Genomic DNA, 24,065 nt, shown 5'->3' with positions numbered 1-24,065 from the left:
AATTCTTATTTTAGGCTATAGGGAGGGAAAATTGAAATTGTGCTAACAAGAGTAAAAGAGAAATACCTTAACCACTAGGCTTACTCATAATTCAAATGTCAAAAATCATAACTATGGGGGAAATCATTAAAAAATTATATGTGCCAATTGCCATTATTAAACAAGCCACCAATGAGGTAATTTTAAGTAAGAATAAAATAAAATAAATTTTAAATTATTGCATAATTGTTTTAAGAATTATTTGCCTAAACAATGTTGGAAAAGGAGATATTAGAGGTGTCGATGGGGAAACCAAAAGTGTACTAAGAGTCGTAGTGGTGGAACGAAGAAGTGAAAATGAAGATAAGGGACAAAAACAGGAGATTCAAGGAGCTCATGACTTGCATAGAGGAGGAGGATAGGACAAATAAGGAGAGGTACAAAAAAGCAAAACGGGCGGCAAATAAAGTAGTAACAGAGGCAAAAGATTGCGTGTTTGAAGCCTTTTATCAAAAGCTTGATACCAAAGAGGGGGAAAAGTATATTTTAAAGTTGGCAAAAGCAAGATCTAGGCAGATAAGGACATAGGGACAGTGAAGTTCATTAAGGATGAAGGTGGACGAGTACTCCTTAAACAAGAGGACATCAAAATAAGATGGCATCAATATTTTTCTCAACTGTTCAATGAGACTAGGGATCCAACGGAGGAAATTTGACAAACTTCGGACATCCAAAGAACACAGGATCATGGGTCGATTATTGATATTACCACAACGGAGTAGTAGGAGAAGCTCTCAAAAAAATTGGGGGGATCAAAGGCGGTTGGACTTAGTAGTAAATTGGAAGAGTGCAAGGAAGCCTTGAAGGGTAAAGGGTTGCGCATAAGCCGTACGAAGACATAATACTTGCGATGCAATTTCAAAGGGACAGAATCGACAGGGGAGCTAGAGGTGACCATAGGGGGAGAAGTTCAAGTTTAAATATTCGGGATCGCTGATTCAGAGTAATGGGGAGATTGATGGAGACGTTACTAATCGTATATAAGCGGGTTGCGCGTAAGTTCAAGTTCAAGTTTCCTTTTGATGAATTGGAACAAGTAGAAATTTAATTGAGAATTATTTTATAATGCAATGGAGGTATGTTTAACGTTCTCGGGTTTTTCATCTCAATTTTAGTTGTTCTTAAATTAACAATAACCTTGTATGTTGATTTCAATTGGTTCGGAGTTTGTGTTGTTACTTAATTGACATAATTCAACCAAATTATGAACTTTTAAAATGCATTCAGTTTTAATAAGTTAGAGATTTTCATATGAATACTTATATCTTAATGGTTGATAAAAAATTCAACCTTACTTATGATAAAACTAAGGAAATGAATAATTATTTTTAATTGTGTTTTTTTTTTGTTTCAAGTACATTTGCATCAACTAAATCTGAAAACTTAAGTTTAGAATTTTCAAAGCCCAATCAAATAGCTTGGTTTAATTATTTTTCTAAATAAATACTAGTTTAGGAAATAAGTTTCAGTGAACATCAAAATGAATTTTCTTTTCTAATACTAATTAGGCAAATCATTCTGTTTAATTAGGATTAATCCTTTAGTTCAAAACAGGAATTATAATTGATACATAAGCAAAAAAAAATATGTAGTTAATAATAAGTTAGCAAAATAATTATTAAAACTAGTTTATATTTTACATATTTTATAATTTAGGTCAAAAAGTATGTTATGATAAAAATTTGTATAGCTCGTAAAATTATTTTATCCACAAAAGAAATATTTTATATCCACAACTTTTGACCACTGAACTTTACTTGATTTTATGATATTCAATTAGCTTTATATCATGTATTATAAATTAGGATTCCTAGTCTCTAAAAATGATTTAAATTAACAACGTATTCAAAATCATTTGGTTAAACCTATTGATAAACCAGTTAATCAAATCAATAATTCCAATCAAGTACTAAATATCAAATATTTGCAGAACACTCATTCTTCTCCAATTTAAATTTACTTAGGTATGTCATCTTTGCACAAATAAGTTCAAGTTTCAATTTAGACAACTATACAATTCACCTTTTATACAATTTAAAAATTTTGTATAGATTGAGTCCACACTATTTTTTAGTATGTTTATATCTTTTAATGTTGTTGCACGCTAAAATATATAAAACGTTCAAAAAAATAATAATATTATAAACCAAGTTCATATAAGACTTTTTCTAAAACAATAGAAATAGTATTTAGAATTACATCCAATCCAATTCCATAAAAATATATCTAGTTCAATGTCCTGAGAGACGGCTCTCAAAGAGACGGTCTCTTCTCAAGAGATTCAACTAGAAGATGATAATAGGTTGAGCACATTAAGAATGGTATCTCAAAGAGACCGTCTTTTACCACAATTTGTGTTAGATAATGGTGTAAAAAATAAAGATCAAAAACAGTTAATAAAGTTTAGTTTTAAAAAATCAATGTAATTGGACCTTTAAATTGCATAGGTATTCAAATTAAGCAAATTGTGAAAAGGGCCTCTTGATTCATATTCATTCATAAAAAGACTAATTCATCTCATAGGAAAGGTTACAACCAGAAATCAGGCAAATAAAAAACACTGCCCAAGTTAAGATTGCAGCCCGACTAGTCGTACCAATCGATACAAGCCATTCATCTATACTTCATCTAAAAGGACACAAATATACAACAAAAAATGATCACACCACGAAGGAAAGCCATAACAAAAAACTCGAGAAAAAAATCAGGTTAAACTCGCATTCGATTCAATAAAGGCTTCAGATTCAGTTAGGCTTGCTATCAGTTTCTGTCATCACTCGTCAGGCCCAGCGAGTACAACCTGTTACAAAGGAAAACAGTCATAAGAGGAAAGAATGAACGTTACAGTTCGTTTGGTCTTTTTCGTATGGGGAAGCCGGAAAGTGATGAGGTGTTTAACGGGGTGGATCGAACAACGGGTCAACGGTCGGATCACATTTTAATGTGTCATTAGCAGGCCGGGTCAATGACGCGCCGGGCCATTAACGGGCCTTGGAGTAAAGGGTAGGGCCGGATAATTATAGGAACTGGTTGCTAAAAAATTTTACCACTTTTTCTTTATATTTTTATGATATTATTATATACATAGGTGGGTCAATCCAACGGACCATTAAGTAGAATAAAAAAACTATTATATGAATTTTAAAAAAACAGCTGAAAGTGGGTCGGATTTAAGCAGGATTTGACCCACACAAACCCGTTTAAATTTGACATGACCCACCCCGATTCGACCCGTTGAACACCTCTACTCATGTGCACTTATTCATTTGAAGTTGTAAAAGATGGCGTACATCCGAACACTCCAAACCCCAGCTAGGTGGGGTCCAACAGAAAGTCACTTAATGGTGTTGAAGTAATCGAATGTTGCATTAGCTTAAATAGACGGGAAAGACTTACATGGCAATCGAGAGCATATTTTCTGGCGATCATAATGGCAGCGTTTCTATCTCTTTCTGATTCGAACGTCAAAACATAGGAAAGTCCCTTCCTTGCTTGCCAAAACAAGGATTTTGAAGCAGCGTTACCTCCTCTTACACCGCATAGCTGTCCACAGAAATTATTACGACCAAATGATTAGCAGTAGTTACCCAGTGATGGTAAAGAATGGAAAGTAACTGTCAGTGATGTACCTGCATTGAGTTAGAATAAGACTCTCTGGTCTTATTTATCCATCCTCTACTGAGTTTTAGTCTTGATTTCCCCACGTGAAACACGTGAACAGAATGTGACGGATAATCTTGTCCATTCATCTGTGAAATCACCACCTGCATATGTTCAAACATGTGTTCAAAACAGGGCCGATGACCCGATATTCGCACGACCTTGTAATTGAACCTGATTTGATCCGACTTAAAAATAAATTTACAGTTACGTAAAAACCAATACGGACACAAGATTCGATTTTGTACCGACCCGAAACAGTTAACCCGAAATCAACCCAATGCCCCGATTAAACACCTCTAACTGCTACCAACAGAGGTAAATAGCGTAAGATATAACATACATGAAAATCAGCATTGGATCTTCGTTGAAGTGATTGCACGTAGCTTGTTAATCCAGGAGCTGTCACAAAACGAGAAGAATCTTATGGGTGAGGGATTAAACACTCCGGTGTGTGCAAGTAGTGTATTATGATTTGGTATAATGTGCATGTGTGCGTGTAAGGGAGGAGGAATACAAACCAGGATCAATGGCAGAAACTGTTGTCACGGAAATTGTGTGAGTATCGGAAACAACATCAGCTTGCAAAATTTTGCCCACGTCTAAGGGTTCAGGTGCATAAATTGGTTTATTGGCACCTAGAAACGAGAGAAGTAGTTAACTCAGCAAAATGACCTACAAGATAGAGCGCTTCAGACGACAAGACTCATATTGCCAAAAGACGAACATCGGAAATTAGTAAGTTGGTTATTTGACTCCTCTTATCAAAATCAAGCCAAGCCGACTCCGAACTAAAAGTGGGATTATTCCTCTTATGAACTATCTAAAAAAACGAATAAAAATAGGGCCACCGAACATTCACGAGGAAACAAGGTGATTTTTTGGCAGTATAGTTAATTTTCTTTGCTTAAAAAGCTTGAAATGAGATAAAAGAACACAACAATACCTCTAACAACAAAAAAGAGGACGTTCCCGAAAGAATTTTATTGGAGACGTGAAATGTTTTTTAGACAAATGACTTCTAAAAATTGAAGTACAAAGCTTTCGACACATGTAAGAAGTTCACAATAAGCATATAGTAAATACTCACCTGATATAATGTCTTTATGATCACCCTCAAACGATACACGGTACCATTGAATTGAGCATTTCAAAAGATCAGGAGCATTATTAGCACGAGGTCGGATCCTTATACATGAACCTAAGGTTTGAGCACCTTCCAACTGGTACACGCATAATCTGCTCTCCTCTGCTCTCTTACTCATTGCCAACTGAGAAGCAACAACAATATTAAGTCACACAAAAATAAAATATCTTAAAAACATAGTTGCCCAATACCAAAAGCCAAACTCGACTTTCTACGCTCCTGAAGGAAAGCCGACTAAGCTTTTCCTTCTACCTTCTAAACACTCCTGCATAGCCTAACATACCAAGGCACTTAGAGCCATTTATGCCCACACATGAACCGCCGCGACTCAAGGCACATATAATATTTAGTAATCGTCATTTTCTGTTTAAAGTCTCATTCCCAATGGTATATTTTAAATCATACGAAACAAAGTAGTCCCTTGTTTCACATTTTCCATTTTATGAAGCCCCACGAGAATTCGAACATACAATTTCTAGAAGATTTCCTTGTCATATTTAACAGAGGGTGCAATGCAATTCTACATTTGAAAAAGGATCACTTTTTAATCAAGGGCAATTCGGAATATGAAATTAGAGGGTGCAATCTAATTATCTTCATCTTCAAAGGAATCACAATACCATGGGATGAGCTTATTTTAGTATAGCAGATTTGCGAAAGGAATAAAACAAACCTCTTTTTGAAGCTTTGCTGAAAATATAGATTTCTCTCGTAGTTGAAGTCTAAGAGCTCGAAGTTCATGTTCCATGTCCATCACCTGTGGAAGAAGAGAACACATTAGGCAGAATACAATATTGAAAAGAACAGAGTGGCAAGGGGGAATATCTCCCACGCTAACATCTGATAGAAAGATGAGACAATGGACAACTAATCCATATAATGAAATAGTTGCATTTTGGCATACCTTGCATGGCTGGTGCATCATTTTGATTCGTCTGGCTTCCTGAACTTCCTCCACCAATTTCTCGACATCCTAACACAGTTAATAGAAAAGAATAACTAAAACGAGCATTATTCATCCAAAAAATTATAATTCACCGTATTCGGTTTCAATCCTCTTGTCTATTCATTATATTCTCCATTTTACATTACCTATCTTGTTACAAGAGAAATAAATTGAGTTTAGAGCCTAAGTTGACCATCAGCACAACAAGCGTAAACTTAGTTTGATGTACTTCTTGTCATGGAACCAACTCAACCAAAAGCTTAAGCTCATCGTTAAGGCTTCATGATATGTTATATACTCTAACACACACCCTTGCACAGAGCCCTTTGGGCTTGAAGTGTGGATGTAGCACAAACCTTCCTCATATTTGGCGCTAAATATTTCATCTTAAATGAAGAGTAGTTGAGATTCGAACTCGTGACCTCTTGTCACACTAGCTTCTAATACCATGTCAAGGAACTAACTCAACCATCAGCTTAAGCGTTTGGTTGAGTTTGTTCTCAACAATTCTGTCACTTCAGATTTGACAAAATTATAGAACATCAATGCCACCCTTTTTAAATGCTGATATTCAGAAATAGTAATAGTAAAGCTTTTGGTAATCATATATGAGATGGAGAACCCTTTACAAACCTGCTTTCCTGAATTTTGAGCTAGTTTTTCTTCTTCTTCAAGAGCCTCCCCAAACCTTTGTACTACAGCTCTAGCACTCTCAATTTCGGCACAAGCAAAAGACCTTTCCTGGTTTACCAATCTTTTAGCATCTTCCGAAGCCTGAAAAATGACACCAAGTAAAATGTCAGTGCTGGTTGTCCAGACCAGAGCATGTTCTGCAAAAGCTCTCGTTGAACGAGTAGGATAGCTAACACATAAGAAATAGACAACCAATTATATCAGCAAAGAGTTCACAAATTGGTCAGTCCAAACAAAAGGCTCGGGTCTCAGAAAGGGAAAAAACAAGTAAAAAAGATCATTCGGATGGGTTTGATATCAAATTTTCTTTGAAGTCTTGATTCTAGATAATAGAAAAATAATAAAATGGATCCATTACCTGCTTAAGAAAATTTGCTAGCTTCGTCACTTCGAATTTCTCTTGAACAAACTCTCCTTCTTGTTGAGTCAACTTAATTGCCAAAAGTTCAACCTGCATAATGGAGTGTCGATAAGAAGAAGAGATAGAAAATGCGGAATATAGTTCTCAAAGAACTAGCTCAACCAAAAGTTTATGCTCATGGTTGGAGGCTCAGCATTGTACTTATACGAGATCACACATAATGCAAAATGAATCATATAATCGGTTGAGAAGCTTATAAAAATCTCCTCGGTTTTTAATGAGACTATCAGAATCATGTACCATACTAAACCTAAAGCTTTTTATTAAAGGAAAAAGAATTGTTTTCCAAATACAAGCATGCCAAAAAAACTTCGCCAACATAATATTGTTAAATAAAAACAGCATCAGCGACACTGCGACAGAAAGCCGATGAACAAAATCTTCCCATTATGAAAGGAAAATTTTCCCAATAGAGCACCACTTCCGTAGTACCTATTTACCCTATGTTAAGAACATTTAAGATTACTTCGAGTCAAGTCATTACGACTTGATTATTTTCAACTCCAAATTGAGTTAACTAACTATAGTTTATGTCCTTCCAACTTTACCAGGCAGAATGAGAAGTGTCGGAAGAGTCGAGCTTTTTCAACCTAATGCAGAAGGGAAAATCCTTAAAAAGCGACAATTACTCTAATTACCCAAGTTGAAAAAATTATAAAAATAGTAGCTAGCAGTTCAGCATAAGGTAGAAAACATATCAAATTACAACATAAATGATTGTTCTTTATGCTCTTCCATCCATTTTTAGTAACACTATGTTACTTGGACTCGGGTACTATGTTGGATACTAGTACGTGTCTAAGTATCGGATACGTCTAAATATTCAACTTTACGCCTAAAATAAAGTGTCTAAGTGCCATACCAATGTCCGAGTATCAAAGATCGAATACGGGTATGTGAAGCAAAATGAAAAGTCCGAGTAACATAGTAGTAACATAATGATGTATACAATCTGATTATTTAAAGTATAAACGACTAACCAATGATATTGCCTGCTCAACTTCGTCCTTGTTTATGCCGGTTATGCAACCTTTCATTAACTCCAAAGCATCTCTAAGTTTCTTCAAAAGAACATGACCTTCCAAAGAAGGTTTATCCCTGAGTTTCGCCTGAAAACAAAACCAAAAAAAATTTACATTGCCTTGATTTTCCCGAATTAGTTGCTCTTCCACCCCTTCAATAAACAAAGGTAAACAAAAGCAAAGAAGCTAAAATACAACCTCGTCTGACAGCTTAGCAGCTGCAGACAGATTATTATCGAATTTAGTTGCAAGATCTCTAACAGAAAGACGGTTGTGTTGCTGTGTTAGCTGCTGAGTTTCTTGTACCACAACCTCCTTAAGAGGCGGGGAATACGAATTGCGATTAGGCTCCTCCACAATCTCATTATTGGGTCCAATCTTATACTTCGGGAATCCATTAGAAGGAAAGCTAACATCCACAGAAACTGATAGAACTGCATCATTGTGCACCTCATAATCAAGCTCAGGACTCACCCTTGTCATTGTAAATCAGGGTTCTGCACACAATTAAGGATCATCAAACACCATATTGGGGTTCAAAACAGACCCAATGACCGAAATTTACCCGACCTTGAACCCAAACCATTATGTAAAAGATTAATATGGACACAAAACCCGATTCCAAACCGACCTGAAACACATAAACCGAAATCAACCCGATGACCCGAATGAATACCTCTAACCACCTTCCAAAACCATGTAACTGGAAACACCCAAAATCACTTTAACCAAGATTATCATATTAGATATATGATCATCAACTGATAACAATATATATTTGCAAAAAATATATAACAAGGGTATTGTGAAATTCTTAATCTGTAGGCCAACATCCAAACATCAATGTATAGTAATTAGTAAATAATCTAACAGTCCATAAAACCAATTTTTAGGCCTCAAGCATCAAATCAAAGAAAAGAGAAAATAGAATAATTGATATAACGTGTCCCAATATGTTTCTCATCTTATCCATATAAATAGAAAAGCAAGATATTATCACAAAACACAAAGCAAAACGAAAACTAAAAAAGATTTTTTTTTTTTCATTTCAGAATAGATTAATAAACATTTTAATTTTTATTAATGAAACTTAGAACTATTACAAACATAAAAGAAACTAAAGCTGCTTACTTGCAAATGAAAACTTGGGAACTAATTAATCTCTATTATTTTGCTAAATTAGTGTTGTTAATCTCACTGCAAAAGAAGATCAAAGATGAATAATTTCCATAAATGCATGCATAATGCATAGATAAATACATACACAAAAAAACAAATTGCCAGATTAAGCAGAAGTAAAGTATATTTAGCAAACAGCCAAATTACAATCATTCTACAAGAAAATTATTCAAGCCCCTCACCCAAAAAAAAAAAAAAAATAAATAAAAAAACTTAAGAAAAAACCCATATAATAGAACACCCAAAAAAAGATCAACAAAGACTCAAACTTCACAAAGCCAAACTACAATGATACTAAATAAAATTATTCACCCCTGAAAAAACCCATCAAAACTAAAAACAATCAACATGAAAGTATGAAACCCATTTAATAGAACTCCCAAAAACATGAATAAAAACTACAACTTTGGACAAAATAGTGAAAAATAAAAATTAAAAAAACTTAATTGCAGTTAAAAATGAACAATATAGGAATATCATAATTTACTGGGATAATAATTAATAAGAAAATTCATCACCCCTGAAAAAAAACCCATCAAAAATAAAACAATTAGAATGAAACCCATATGATAGAACACCCAAAAACATGAATAAAGACTCAAACTTTGCACAAAAAATATGATCAAAACCCCAAAAAAGGAATCAAGAAAAGGACTTACTTGAATTGAATTAGTTGAATAATTAAAAATTATCTAAATTAAGTAGGACAATAAAATAAGATGATACAACCAAGTAATATGATGTTGTTGTGCTTTTAGAAAGAAAAGGTGAAGAAGAGGGAAAAGGAAAAGTGTGTTTTTGTTAGTGTAACGACTAAAATGAATATGAAACTATGAAAACAACATATCTTTCTTTTTCATTCCATTGTTGGAAGATGAGGGACTACAACAAGAGAGAAAAGGAAAAGCAGGGGATGAAAAATAAACAATAAGTAAAGAGACTGAAAGGCTGCTGTATATCACGCGCTGGACGAGTAAGCATGGCCCACTACGCCCTGATGATGGGACCCTGGTTCTATGTGCAGCGTGAATGCCGTCAGCCGTTCTGATAAATAGATTACTCCGTCCCTTTAACAGGGTGGAAATATAATTGAATTTTGTCTCAGTTTGAATAAGTATAATCTCACCTAATATCCCGGCTATCCTAAATTTATCATATGTGATATGTAATTGTTGCAATTGCTTAGGGACCGACAAAGTAATAGTTGTTGGCTTAAAAGTTTGGACTTGGACCCTAATTTGACCAAAAAAGTCAATTGTTATGAAGGCATTTAGTAAAAATTAATTATTAGTTGAGTTATTTATTAAAAAAATAGTAAATGACTTAAAATTATTTATCAAATACTACTTTTTAACTATTTAAAAAATTATAAAGTCAAAAGTCAATAATTAATTACAATACAATTTACTAAATATACAAATATACCATAGAAATTAGAAATGTGTAATTGTGATGGGTTTGTCTTGTGACCTCTAGGAAAACATACTCTTATGAGGCTTTGGTATCTTATTAAGGGCAAATTTAATTCTCTTTATGAAACTTTGATAAAAATAAAACATTTTATTATTTTAAGGAAAATGATATATACAGCCCTAAAGGTTGTATATAAGAAACAATTTTATATTTAATTTATATAATTTAATATTATTTTTGCTTTGAAAACATAAATATTTAATTATATTTAATTGTTTTAACATTTATTTTTTCTTGAGAAGTTAAAGTCATTATATAAAATATTTATTGTTTTCAATTTCTAATTAGATTCTCTTGAAAATTTTAAAATATTAATAATAAAAATAATTTATTGATTTTTATTTAATATCATTACCCTTATTTTAATGTTATTAAGTGACATACATTTATTCAAAGCTGTCTATGAGAAATAAAAATTTATGAAACATTATGATCTATAGGGCATATAAAAGTTTGACTATCGTAATTATATATATATATATATATATATATATATATATATATATATATATATATATATATATATATATATATATATATATATATATATATGTATATATAATTTCATAGAATTAATACTATATATTTTACACAAAATAATTTTTATTAGTATTTTTGGACACAAATTTTTGTAATAATAGTGTATCAATCAATCAATCTACTAAAGTATTCTTATGGAGGACTATCTAGTATGGCGCTATTGGTATTGTATGATTGTGGTCCTAATTAATCTCTAACCTATATAGATAGTTTCTGAGTTAAAAAGTTGTCCTTGATCTTTAGAGATAACTATACATTGCTTCAATAGCGATTTAGATTATTTATTAATTAGAACAATTATTTTGCATTTTTTATTGAATTTCGACATATTTACCAAATTTAATAAACTAAATCTTAATTTTAAAATTTAAGTGGTGTCAAATGACTTCATTGCACACTATGTGACTCCGCAACAATATAGGTGAATAAAGTTGGCATGATTATGATTGGAGTTTAATATAATTGAATATTACTCATCTGTCTCAATGATTTTGCATTATTTAAGGGTAAAAATTCTTATATTGTCATTGTAAATCATAATGAATTGAGAGAGATAAGAGTATTTATGTAAGTTGGTTATTGAATTGATGCATCAATTATTCGTTTGATTGTTAATATTAAATGTTGAAAATGATAATGAAAGTTTATAATAGTGATACTTATCCTAATCTAATTATAACTTTTTCACAAAATTTAATTAATCTATCGTCACTTAGAAAGTGGTATTAGTTAGTACTAATAGAAAATTAAAAAGAAAAAATATACTTGAGCTTGAATATCTATTACCTAAGAAATGGCATACAAAATTTCATCAACATGTGCACTAAAACTCATTTTCTTAACCACCATTTATTTCCATCAATCAAAAGAAGCATAAAAATAATTACTGCATTTATGGATAAAATTAGGATTTGCAAGACGTCCGATAATTGATAGGAATGAATTAATGGAAATGAGGATAAATAAGTGGATGTTTATTGAAGTTCATTACCTTTAATTTGTTAGCGACAATAATTAAAATTTTGATATTGTTATTATAAGCTGTAAAATATAAAAAAAGAAAAAATAGCTACCCCCAATAATTATTCTTTTATTTTCTGAATACACCCACTTGAAATTATAGTACAAGCAAATAGCTTTTGTTTGTATATATGTGAAATCTATGTATGAGCCTGTTAATAAAAGATGATGAAGCTTTCTTAAAAGGGTTACTAGGCCCGTCTTATTTATTTTTAGGCCTTAATGCAAAAAATAAGAAGGAACTTTAAAAAATTAAGGCCTAATAATAATATAATATCCCTATTTGTTTTTATATTGTTGATATTTTAACTATTAAAAAAAATTCCCTAATAACTCCATTACATAGTAAAAAATGTGAATTATATCTAAATAATATTCAAGTTAATATCAAACTTACATAGAAAATATATATTTTGGGCCTTAAAAATTTTGGAGCCTTGATCAATAATCTGTTTTACCCTTACTAATCGATGGCGATTGGAATAGTATAACTTTGCATAATTAATAATGAGAAATTATAATTAGTCCAATTTGTAATCATTAGAGATGTTCTTTGAATTCTATTATATGCTTGTGACATGCAATTAGCCTTGAATTTATTGGATATATTAGTTGGATGAGTAAGCATAAAGTATGATGGTGATGTTTAATTTTGATTTTTATTTTCTAGTACTAGTAGATGTTCTCTTATCTTTGACTTGTTATACTCCCTCTCCTTCTCATTTAATATTTATTTTTTTTAAAATTATTAAAAAGAAAATTAGATTGGAATATAAAATAATAAAATTGTATGTAAAATGAGTAGTTAAGATAAAAAACGAGAATATATTTGTAAACTGTATTATTGCTCAAAAAGAATATTATACAAAATTAATATAACAATTAAAGTAAAAATTAATGCAAATTAAAAATTACTTATTAATTTTCTATATATAGTCTATGGATTACAGCTTATAACTAAGAAAATTTTGAAAAGGATAGGCTTTTCCTTGCTTTCACATAGAGGGCGAGAGATCCCATCTTAAATTCTTAATTATTCAGTCTTTCATGTCTTTAAGTTTTTTTTTTTCTTTAAGTTAATTTCACTATCATTAACTTTTTTTCTATTCCTATTATGATATAAAAATTATTTCCTACATATAAGAAAAAAAAGGGAAAATAATCGTTATGTAGAAAATGTAATAGGAAATACCTTTAACTACTAGATAATTTATAATTCCAACTTTCCTTCTAAATTAATTATAGCACTATATACTCTTGTTTTATTTAAATTTAATTTTTGAAAAAAAAATATTACAATCTCAATGCGACAAAAATGATAGTATGTTCTTTGATAATTAGGCTCATACATACTTTTTTAAATTTAGACTGAAAATCATAATATTTCTATTTTTTATTGTTATTCTTCCTATTTCTTTTTATGGCCGGTTTAAATGAAGTGAGGAAGATAAAAAATAGAATAAAAAAGTAATTTTTATTACTCTACTCTTTGTGACTAAGTTTGCTCCATGTTTTAGTCTATGTTTTGATAATTGGGTAAAATAAAAACACAAATTCTTATATGAGATGGTTTCATCGTGAGATGCGTCTTATACATAAGTTATATAGTTAGTAATAATACTAATTATCAGCACATTAACTTCTGATTTTGAGGTCGTCTCACCAAAAGATGGTCTCTCACAATAATGACTAAAAAAATAAAGTAATTGTTATTACTATACTTGATACGAATATTCCACTTAAAATGAAAGTTGATGAGATTTGAATATATAGCCTCTTGTTATATCGGCTTCTGACTACACTATTTCAAGAATAATATTTTAACTAAAAGTTTAAATTTTATGATTAAGGTCTCAGGAGAATTCAAATTATATTTTACCATATTTAATCTTTCATTTCATTATTATATTTTATATTTCTAATATTGTTTAAGTGTTTTCTTCTTATTTTCTCATAATTTATCACTAAATTACATTCAAGGTATTACTTGAATATAATACTTTATATATACTTTCTAAACCAAATAGGTGATAAAGTGTTTTTTTTCCAACTAGGCCTCAACTATCAGTTTAAGCTAATGATTGAGGCTTTAAAATATGTTATATATACTTTAACACATATGAGTTCCCTTTAAACATAAAAGTAGTTTGCTTTTCATCTTAATTTATTTATTGTTAGGTAAGTAAATAATTATAATATACACATTAAAAAAGATTGTTAATAAAAAGTACTTTTAATCTTAATTAGGGCTCAGTTGGTTTTACATCAAACACAAATGTGTATTTTTTGCTATGTAATAATGTAATCATATTATACTTCTTACTTCATATATGTAAATATAATTAACACTTGATTATGACTTTAATCTAGGACAACTATTGATTGATTAGAACTCAAGAAACGTTTATATATTAGATTATGTATTAATTAATTAAATCCATTGTATATTTAAAAGTACTAATTAGGCAATGGGAAAAGCTTGAGTTTGGTCATTGCCTTGTTGTAGCTTCCTTTTGTTTAAATATAGAAGTATTTGATTATCTTGGAGGACTTCTATTGTACGCCGTCTATTGCTTTTTTATTTGAAAAGTCTTATCTTATCTTCTACTAGTAGTTCATATTAAATCCAATAAAGTTTTCCTATTTTTTAAAGCTAATAAAATAAAAGGTGAGCGTATTGAATTTTGTATCAATTAAATATATTTTTTTATGTAAGAATATGAGTTTGATTTTTGGTCCTTTCCCTCATTCCTCTCATGCCCTTTTAAAAATGAATATAATAGGTAAAGCATAAAAATTGTAGCTTCTAAGAAGCATAAATTTTAGTTTTTAAGTTTTGAATTATAGTGCTTTAATATGATTTTTACTATGTTAATATTTTTTTTATGTATGTGAAGTTATAAATAATATTTGCTTATAAAGATATTCAATCGCTAACTTAATTAGCGCCTTTCAATTATTAAAGTAATAAGAGTAAATTTATGTAAATCATATATCCAATCCTAAATTTTTTAATAAAACATACCTAGATCACCTAGATTGTCATGTATGGTCTGAGTCATATATATATTAAAATTTTTATTAAATTAAAAATATACTCCATATATAACATAAAAAATAATAGATAATTAAATAAATTTAACAAACATAAAAATTAAAATATTTAGTATATACTTATATACTAAAATTTTGAATTCTCGCCTTTAATATATAATTATTTAGATAATAAAATGTTGTTTTTAACGAAAATGATAAAACAAAGAAGGTGAGGAATAGGATAGATACCCCCGACATGCTCAATCCACGAGCGGCCATCACATGCTATGTTATTGTTGGTGTTGACTGCTCTCTTTTGTTCTATTTCTTCGTTTTTATTCATACTTCTATTTTATATTAATTGGACAACTATTATTTATTTTCGTCTTATTTTATTTTTTATATTTTAATAATAATAATAAAAAAACATATTTTTTATTTTTTGAGTATTGGTCCATTTATTTGGCTAAGATTTTTTATCATAAAAAAATAAAATATATATATATATATGTATATTTACTAAAATTACTATTGATAATGATATATTACGAGTCAAAATATCATTATGAGTAGCAATTTAAATGAAAGTGGATAGAGTACAATAATATAATCCTATTACCTACGAGTAATGTGAAAGCACTAAAAACAAAACCAAGTTGATGAGTAAATTTCCAAGAATTGATATTTTACCTTATTATATGCATTTTTATGATTGAACGAGTAACTAACTCGTCTTGCAAATTATTTTGTGTAATTTCCTCGCACATGTATCTCTCTTGATCTTCACGAGTGATTATTATATACATAGTATGATTTACTGTAATCTTAATCTTTCTCAATTTTTAATTATAGCTTACATGAGCAGAATATACTAGGGGGTGTTTGGTATGGAAATATAAAATATAATAGAAAGGAAAATGATAAAGAAGAGTAAGGGTAAGGGTATGGGTTGTAGTTATATGTTGTTTGGTATGAAAATATAAGGGAAACACTTAATTGATCATAGAAAGAGAATTTGTTACTTGACATAAATGGGTGGTAACAAAGTAATGGTATCCATTACCCTTAAGAAAAGGATTCGGTTAACCTAATATCATACCAAACAAATATGTGTAGTAATAATAATTGAATTTCTTACTTAGTATTAAAAAGTTCATACCAAACACCCCTAAGCATATGATGACAGGGACGGACCTTACTTGAATGTCTGGAATGGCACAGGCAACCCATTAAAAAAAAATTGCTTTTATAAAGGATCGAACTTGCAACTACTGCGAGCACAGATGCATGATTCACGCAATACGAACCACTAAAACAGATATAATTCACTTAATTCACTTATTAACATGTCGAACAATTAAAGATTAAAACTACTATTAAATGCATTATACCTTCAACTTCAATGCACGCAACCAAATTTCAATACAGTACATGAATTTGCCTTGACCCTTGACAAACAATAATATTATACATCCTCCAATTCAAAGAAATAATACTCCCTCCAAACCAATTTAGATGTCTCATTTGCTTGAGCACGGTTATTAAAAATGGTGTGGAGTCCATTAAAAAGGATAAGTAGTAAAGGGTAAGTAGTGAAGGGTAGTTGGATAAGTAAGGTATATGGGGGTATATTCGTAATTACTTGTGTGAACTAAGGATATTTAGGTAAAAAAAGATTGAGAAAAATAGAAATGGAACAACTAAAAAGACTTTGCCAAATAAGAAATTGGGACAACTAAATTGGTTCGGAGGGAGTATTATATATATATATATATATATATATATATATATATATATATATATATATATATATATATATATATATATATATATATATATATATATATACATATATATATATATACATATATATATATATACATATATATATATATATATATATATATATATATATATATATATATATATATATATATATAACATTGAATTAATGAATTGGATAAAGTATAAAAATCAAATGAAACAATTAGTATGAATAAATAGTTATAATATCAAGTTTATTTAAATAAAAATAAATAAATAGATGTAAAAATTTGTTTAGTTTTCCTAATGTATTTTTATAAAGCAAGCTTTTTGTTAAGAAATAAATTATACATTGTTAAGAAGTAAACCAAGAGCACATTATAGTTTATACATTCTTTTTCACCCTACAAAATTATATTTGTATTAAATTTTTTTCTAACATGTTTATTTAATTTTAAATAATGATCATATTTTTTAAAGGAAAATAATCAGTACCTATATGATGATCGAATTTTTTTTTTTGGTACAAAAGGACCTTCAATAAATATATTATTACATATTCTATTATCTCATGCTTTATTGATGTAATGCAAAAAAATAAAATTTTTGATTTTATCATGCTTTAAGATACATATTAAAAATATTGTGCAACTCTATTTCTAAATTCCTGGGTCTACCCTTGTATGATGATGAGTTTTCTTAAAGTCAAAAGGCTAAGCCAAGACTTTAAATGAGTGGGTTGAAAATGATAAATTAACATCGTAAAAGGACTTTTAGGTAGAAGGTGTTGAAAACCGTAAATAGATAAAAAGTCAGAATATGTGAGTGATTTTGTATAGCGACTTGGCAAATACATCGAAAGAATTTAATTCTTAACTTTAAACTTTACGTTTATCCAACTTAAATAGTTGATATAATTTTTTAAGATTTAAAAATTCTCCCAACTTTATGACTTCTAACAAGTTAGTATTGGAAGTGTCTCTCTTTACACAATTTCTATCCAAAAGTAAAAATGAAACCATAGTAAGAATATGCCATCTAAATTGTACATTTTAGTGGAATAAAGTCTTCAAATAGCTCATTATATTGCTAATCTACCAAACAACCACTACTTTACCAAATTAAACTGATTTGTCAACATTAGAAAAGAATTAAAAAACTTATTACATGAACAAAAGAATTCCATGACTAAATTGGATTCCAAGTTAACATGATGATCAAGAAAAGAAACCCAAAAGCGGTTGCTAAATATATCTAGAATAATTTGGAACACTATTTAATATTTTTATTGATATGTCCCTTTTCTAATCCACTAACTAATCATAGGACTAAATGACACGTAAGAGCTAGGAAAAAATAATTTAATATAATTATTTAATACTTTGTGTTCATTTGCTTTTTGCACAGATTTTAAAATATGAGTTCAAAGCTCAATGTCTATGTACGTATTTCATGAAAAAATAATTTAATATAATTAATTATATAAGCTAAAATATATCAATGTGAAAACTTATTATATTCATCTTTGTGTATAGAGGTTTAATATATAATTTTTATAATTTTTTATAATATATATATATTAATCGAGACTCGAATAATACTTAAAAAGTATGAAAAAGCAAATGTAAGTAACAAAATGAAACAGATAATATACTTTGTTTAATTTGTTATTCTCTACTCCTAATACTTTTTGTTTTAATTTCATTGAATGCGTGGGTTGAGAAAAAGACACTTGGTAGGTGATGTTGGTATGATTAATTATCTTTCATGATGATCAAACATTTCTTGTTAGTGTTTTATCAATGATTAGAGTTCTAACCACTCAAATCTAATGCAACTTAAGCTTCCTATGTTATTCAACATAACCAGTTATTACAAGTGTTGAAGTTGCTTAACAAATCCACCCCTAATTTGATTTTTGTACAATCTAATCCATATATCTATCCAATAGTAATATTACCTCTGTTTTATTATATTTACTATTGATAGTAATATTTACTCACATAATAATATGTTACAATCAAGGAAATATATAATAGTAATTCTTATACCCTCCTTAAATTGTTACACTTGGTATTTAAGGACATTCAAAATTTAACTATATACTTCCTCTAACATGCATTTACCATGTAGAAAATAATATCCCAAATTAGCTTAGTATTAATTATAACTTGTACCCAAGGGTGAAGTTACCTACAACTAAAAGAAGTTCAGTTATAACACATTCTAAAAAATTAGTAAAAAATATGTATATAAGAGACTGCAGATAACTCACAAATTATTTTTATTATTCTACGTCTTTATGTTTTCTCTAAGTTTTAATTATAATATTACTTGTTAGTCTCGTTGTCAACATATACAAAATTATTTAAATACTCTATCCCAGTGACAATATTCGACTACTCACCTAAAAATCCTTTTTATCGTTGATATTATATTTTTCAACCCCTTGCATCAAAAGTACCTAATTTCGCCTCTATGTGTACCTGTAATTAACATAAATAGTAAGAGTACTTGCATAGATGAAAAGTATGAATACAAAAAATAAAATGCTTATAGTTGCTTCTTCAAGCTCTTGGATACCTTGCAACAAGAAATATTTAAGTAATTCATTAGAATTTAAATAAGTGAATAGCTAACTCATTCTAATAGGAATAATTTTGTAGCTAAGAAGTTCATTAGGAGCCTAGATTAGACAATTCAAATCCATCTTATCCCACTAATCTAGAAGATTAAAATTTAAAAGTATTAAACAAGGAGTTTTTTTTTTTTTATATAAAAATGTGACAAATTTAATGAAGCAGAGTTTTTTTATAATTAACTTAATGAAGATTAGAAGTATTAAATAAAATGTGAAATATTTTATTTGTATCCTTACATCAACTTTAATATGTGGACTCTTTGATATTATACTTAATGTTGATTTTTTCCAAATAAATATGAATCACTTTAATTATAACTCAATAATGTCGAGTTCTTTCAGAATAACAGTATTAAATAAGTTCAATTTTAATTTATATGTATGTTAAATCAATTTGAATATCATTTATAGAGCTATATGCTTTAATTCAATATTAATAAGATAGAAACATGAAAGCCTTGATTCTCTAGTAAAATCAATAAATGTTAGTGAATACTCATGATCACTTCAATTGGGCGGCACGTGATCAAGTAGTTATATGTATGGTGAAATTAATATACTGTACTTTGTATTCTGATTTCCTGGTATAAACAAGTCAAAGATGCTAGTAACTAAGACTGATCACCAATTAACCCTAGCTAACTGTAAAAAAAACCATGGAAAATAGAGGCAACACAGAAAAATTCCATATAATAGTAATAGTACATTCTCTAGGAACTGGTGTGTCCAAAGCTGTACAAAGTCACATGGGTAGGACCATTTTCGACCCATGCAACAGCTATTAAACAAATTTGAGTGACTTTATAATTGAATTTGATTTTGATTAACTTAAAAATGAATTTAAATAAAAATAGGCGTAAGATTTGATTTTGAACCGATCATTTTTGATAGACTATGAAATATTTGTAAATATCTTGTATTAGCTAAATATAGCATGAGCTACCTAAATTATAGCCCTACCATTTATAGCCTAGATTATAGCCTAAATTAATGTAGATTATTGTTTGTATAAATATGGTATATGATACAATAAGAAAGGAGGGGAATTATATTCTTACATGGTATCAGTGATTATATTCTTCACGTTTCCGCATCCTTCTTCTTCTAATCTTCTTCTTCTATTGCTTTGTATTAGTGATTGCTGTATACCATTTATTTTCCGTGAACATGGCCCAATCGAAATCCTCACACTCCTTCCACCCGGCTCTTGCCGTCTCGAACATCAAGACCCATGTTCCGATCACCCTTGAGATGGAGAACGTTCAATATGCGAATTGGGCTGAATTATTCAAGGTTCATTGTAGGTCTCATCGCGTTCTTCATCATATTATCAAACCCAAAAACCCAGATGGGACAGAGAAAGAACCAGATGATGACCAAGATATGTGGGATACTCTTGATGCGGCTGTAGTTCAGTGGATTTATTCAACAATCTCCACGGACCTGCTCAACACCGTCATTGAAGCAGATGTTTCGACAATGACTTTATGGAACCGGCTTCGTGATTTGTTTCAAGACAATGAAAATTCACGTGCCGTTGCTTTGGATCATGAATTTAACAACACCTATTTGAGGGATTTTCCATCGGTCTCGGCGTATTGTCAACATCTCAAAACTCTTGCTGATCAACTCAAAAATGTGGGAGCCCCGGTATCGAACAACCGTCTGGTGTTACGTATGGTAGCAGGTCTCACCTCAGCATATCAAGGGGTTGCTTCTGTCATTCGCCACAAGAAGGTTTTACCCCCATTTTATGGTCGATCAATGTTGGCATTGGAGGAGGCTAGCATGAAGGAAGTGACGGCTGGGGGTGATGAAGCAATGGTCGCCGCTGCTAAAGACACCGATGACTCCTCTGAACATGGTACTCAACGTCCTGGGCCCAGATCATGGTCCTCTGATGGCCGTGTCAAAATAACCAAAAACCGCAACAAAAACCACAACCAAAAACACACCAGCAGTGGTGATTATGGGCCCAGATCTGGTGGACGTGGCAGCAATGGTAGCTGTGGCTCGAGGGGTGGTCATGGTGGCGGACATGGATCCCATCAACAGTGGCAGCAATGGTGGTCTTTGATGCAACGTTTTCCGTGGGCTATGCCTCCTTGCCCATACCCAACTCAACCTTGGGGAAGACAACCTGGGCTAGGACAATCCGGAATATTGGGCCCAAGACCTCAGCCACAACAAGCCCATGTAGCAGATTCACAGTGGGCTCCAACTGATATTGAGTCCGCCATGCACACCATGACTCTTTCTCCACCTGATTTAAACTGGTATATGGACACTGGGGCGACGTCTCATATGACATCCACACAAGGTAATCTCTCGTCTTATTTTAATATGAGCAAAAATAATGGCATCACTGTTGGTAGTGGTCAATCAATTCCAATTCGTGGTTATGATCATACTCACTTATCTTCCCCCAACCCGCCTTTATCTCTCCACAATGTCTTACATGCTCCAAATCTCATCAAAAATTTAGTGTCGGTCAGGAAATTTACTACTGATAATAATGTGTCTGTGGTGTTTGATCCTTTTGGTTTTTCTGTGCTTGATTTACAGACCGGGAGGCGGCTAATGAGGTGTGATAGTACGAGTGACCTCTACCCCATTACTTCCACCAGTCAAAATCCAGTTTCTTCTCAAACTGCTTGTCTAGCATCGACTCTTTGGCATAACCGTTTGGGTCACCCAGGAGCCTCTATTTTAGAAACTCTTCGGCATAATAAATTGATTGAATGTACTAGTACCTCAAAATCTAATACGTGTCAATCTTGTATTCTTGGGAAGCAAATTAAGTTGCCTTTTGTTTCATCTACTTCTACTACTTTTATGCCTTTTGATATTATTCATAGTGATCTTTGGACATCTCCTATTTTGAGTTCATCAGGACACCGATATTATGTATTTTTTTGGATGATTATTCAAAATATCTATGGACTTTTCCCATTGCTAATAAATCACAAGTGTTTTCCATTTTCTCATCACTAAAAGCTCATATTCATAACCAATTTGAACGAGATATTAAATCCATACAATGTGATAATGGGCGGGAGTTTGATAATACTTCCTTTAAGTTATTTTGTGAGTCTAACGGCATTTCATTTCGACTATCATGTCCTCATTCTTCATCCCAAAATGGAAAAGCCGAAAGGAAAATTAGATCGATAAATAATATCATGAGAACTCTTCTTATTCATGCTTTCATGCCTCCATCTTTTTGGCATCATGTACTACATATGGCAACATATCTTCTAAATATTCTTCCAAGTAAATTATTAGCCAATGAGTCTCCTCTAAAAATCCTCTACCGACGAGATCCTTCATATTCTCACATTCGCACTTTCGGTTGCTTGTGTTATCCTCTTTATCCGTCTACTACAATACACAAATTACAAGCCCGCTCTACTCCGTGTGTTTTTTTGGGGTATCCACCTAATCATCGTGGTTATAAGTGCTTTGATTTGTCTAAAAAATAAGATAATTGTATGTCGACATGTTCAATTTGATGAACACGTTTTTCCATTTGCTAAAATACATGCACAAAGACAATATAATTATGATTTCTTGGATGAGGGTATGTCGCCATATATGCTTCATGAACTCCACAAAAACATCTCCCAGCCGTGTCCAAAACAGGAAAACAGCCCAACACTTGAGGCCCAATCCCCCACGGCCCATACTCCATCGCTGCCATCTCCTCGCTCTCCGTCCCCTTTACTCCCTACCACTACAGCAGGTCAAGCCCAAAATCCACCAAGCCCACATACTCATCACTTACAAACATCAAATACCTCACCACAACCCACTTCCATTCAGGTACAACGCCCCATAACCCGAAGTCAACATGGTATTAATAAGCCAAATCCTAAATACAGCATAAACCAAGCTCATAATACCACGGTTACGAGATCACCTATCCCACGTAACCCTTTGGATGCCCTTCGTGACCCGAATTGGAAATTGGCTATGATAGATGAATTTAATGCTCTTATTAAAAATGAGACGTGGGAATTAGTACCGCGTCCACCCGATGTCAATATTATTCGTTCTATGTGGATTTTTACTCATAAAGAAAAGTCTGACGGTTCTTTTGAGAGGCATAAAGCCCGCCTTGTAGGTAATGGTAAAACTCAGCAGGTTGGTATCGATTGTGGAGAAACTTTTAGTCCGGTGGTCAAACCAGCAACGATCCGCACCGTTCTCAGTCTTGCTTTGTCGAAAAAATGGCAAATTCATCAACTCGACGTCAAAAATGCCTTCTTACATGGGGACCTAAAGGAGACAGTTTATATGCATCAACCTATGGGGTTTCGTGACAAGGTGTATCCCGATTATGTCTGTTTACTGAAGAAATCTCTTTACGGCCTTAAGCAAGCTCCTCGTGCATGGTACAAAAGATTTGCTGATTTTGTGTCTGCTATTGGGTTCACTAACAGTAAATCAGATAATTCCTTGTTTGTTTATCGGAAAGGGTCTGA

The 24,065-nt window shown here is 31.2% G+C and overlaps 1 protein-coding gene across 4 annotated transcripts; it reads right to left on the bottom strand.

The window, feature by feature from the left end:
* Window positions 1–2,504: 2,504 nt before the first annotated feature.
* On the bottom strand, window positions 2,505–10,251 carry LOC130827735 (stomatal closure-related actin-binding protein 3-like). Of its 4 annotated transcripts, XM_057693594.1 has the most exons (14): window positions 9,767–10,251; window positions 9,060–9,125; window positions 8,127–8,425; window positions 7,887–8,015; window positions 6,844–6,936; window positions 6,426–6,566; window positions 5,751–5,819; window positions 5,520–5,603; window positions 4,790–4,970; window positions 4,221–4,337; window positions 4,043–4,101; window positions 3,669–3,803; window positions 3,436–3,582; window positions 2,505–2,839 (listed from the first exon to the last, which is right to left on the bottom strand). In XM_057693594.1, exons 3-14 carry the CDS (start codon window positions 8,409–8,411, stop codon window positions 2,813–2,815), a joined length of 1,467 nt encoding a protein of 488 aa, XP_057549577.1. In that variant the 5' UTR covers window positions 8,412–8,425; window positions 9,060–9,125; window positions 9,767–10,251; the 3' UTR covers window positions 2,505–2,812. The 4 variants fall into 4 exon arrangements, with proteins under 4 accessions (XP_057549577.1, XP_057549570.1, XP_057549585.1 ...); XM_057693587.1 differs by lacking the exon at window positions 9,060–9,125; XM_057693602.1 differs by having other exon boundaries at window positions 8,560–10,152.
* Window positions 10,252–24,065: the final 13,814 nt, after the last annotated feature.

This window comes from Amaranthus tricolor, chromosome 1 (assembly GCF_026212465.1).
Source record: "Amaranthus tricolor cultivar Red isolate AtriRed21 chromosome 1, ASM2621246v1, whole genome shotgun sequence".
Taxonomy (NCBI): domain Eukaryota; kingdom Viridiplantae; phylum Streptophyta; class Magnoliopsida; order Caryophyllales; family Amaranthaceae; genus Amaranthus; species Amaranthus tricolor.
Note: the sequence above shows the minus strand (reverse complement) of the source record. Positions and strands in the feature narration are given on the sequence as shown.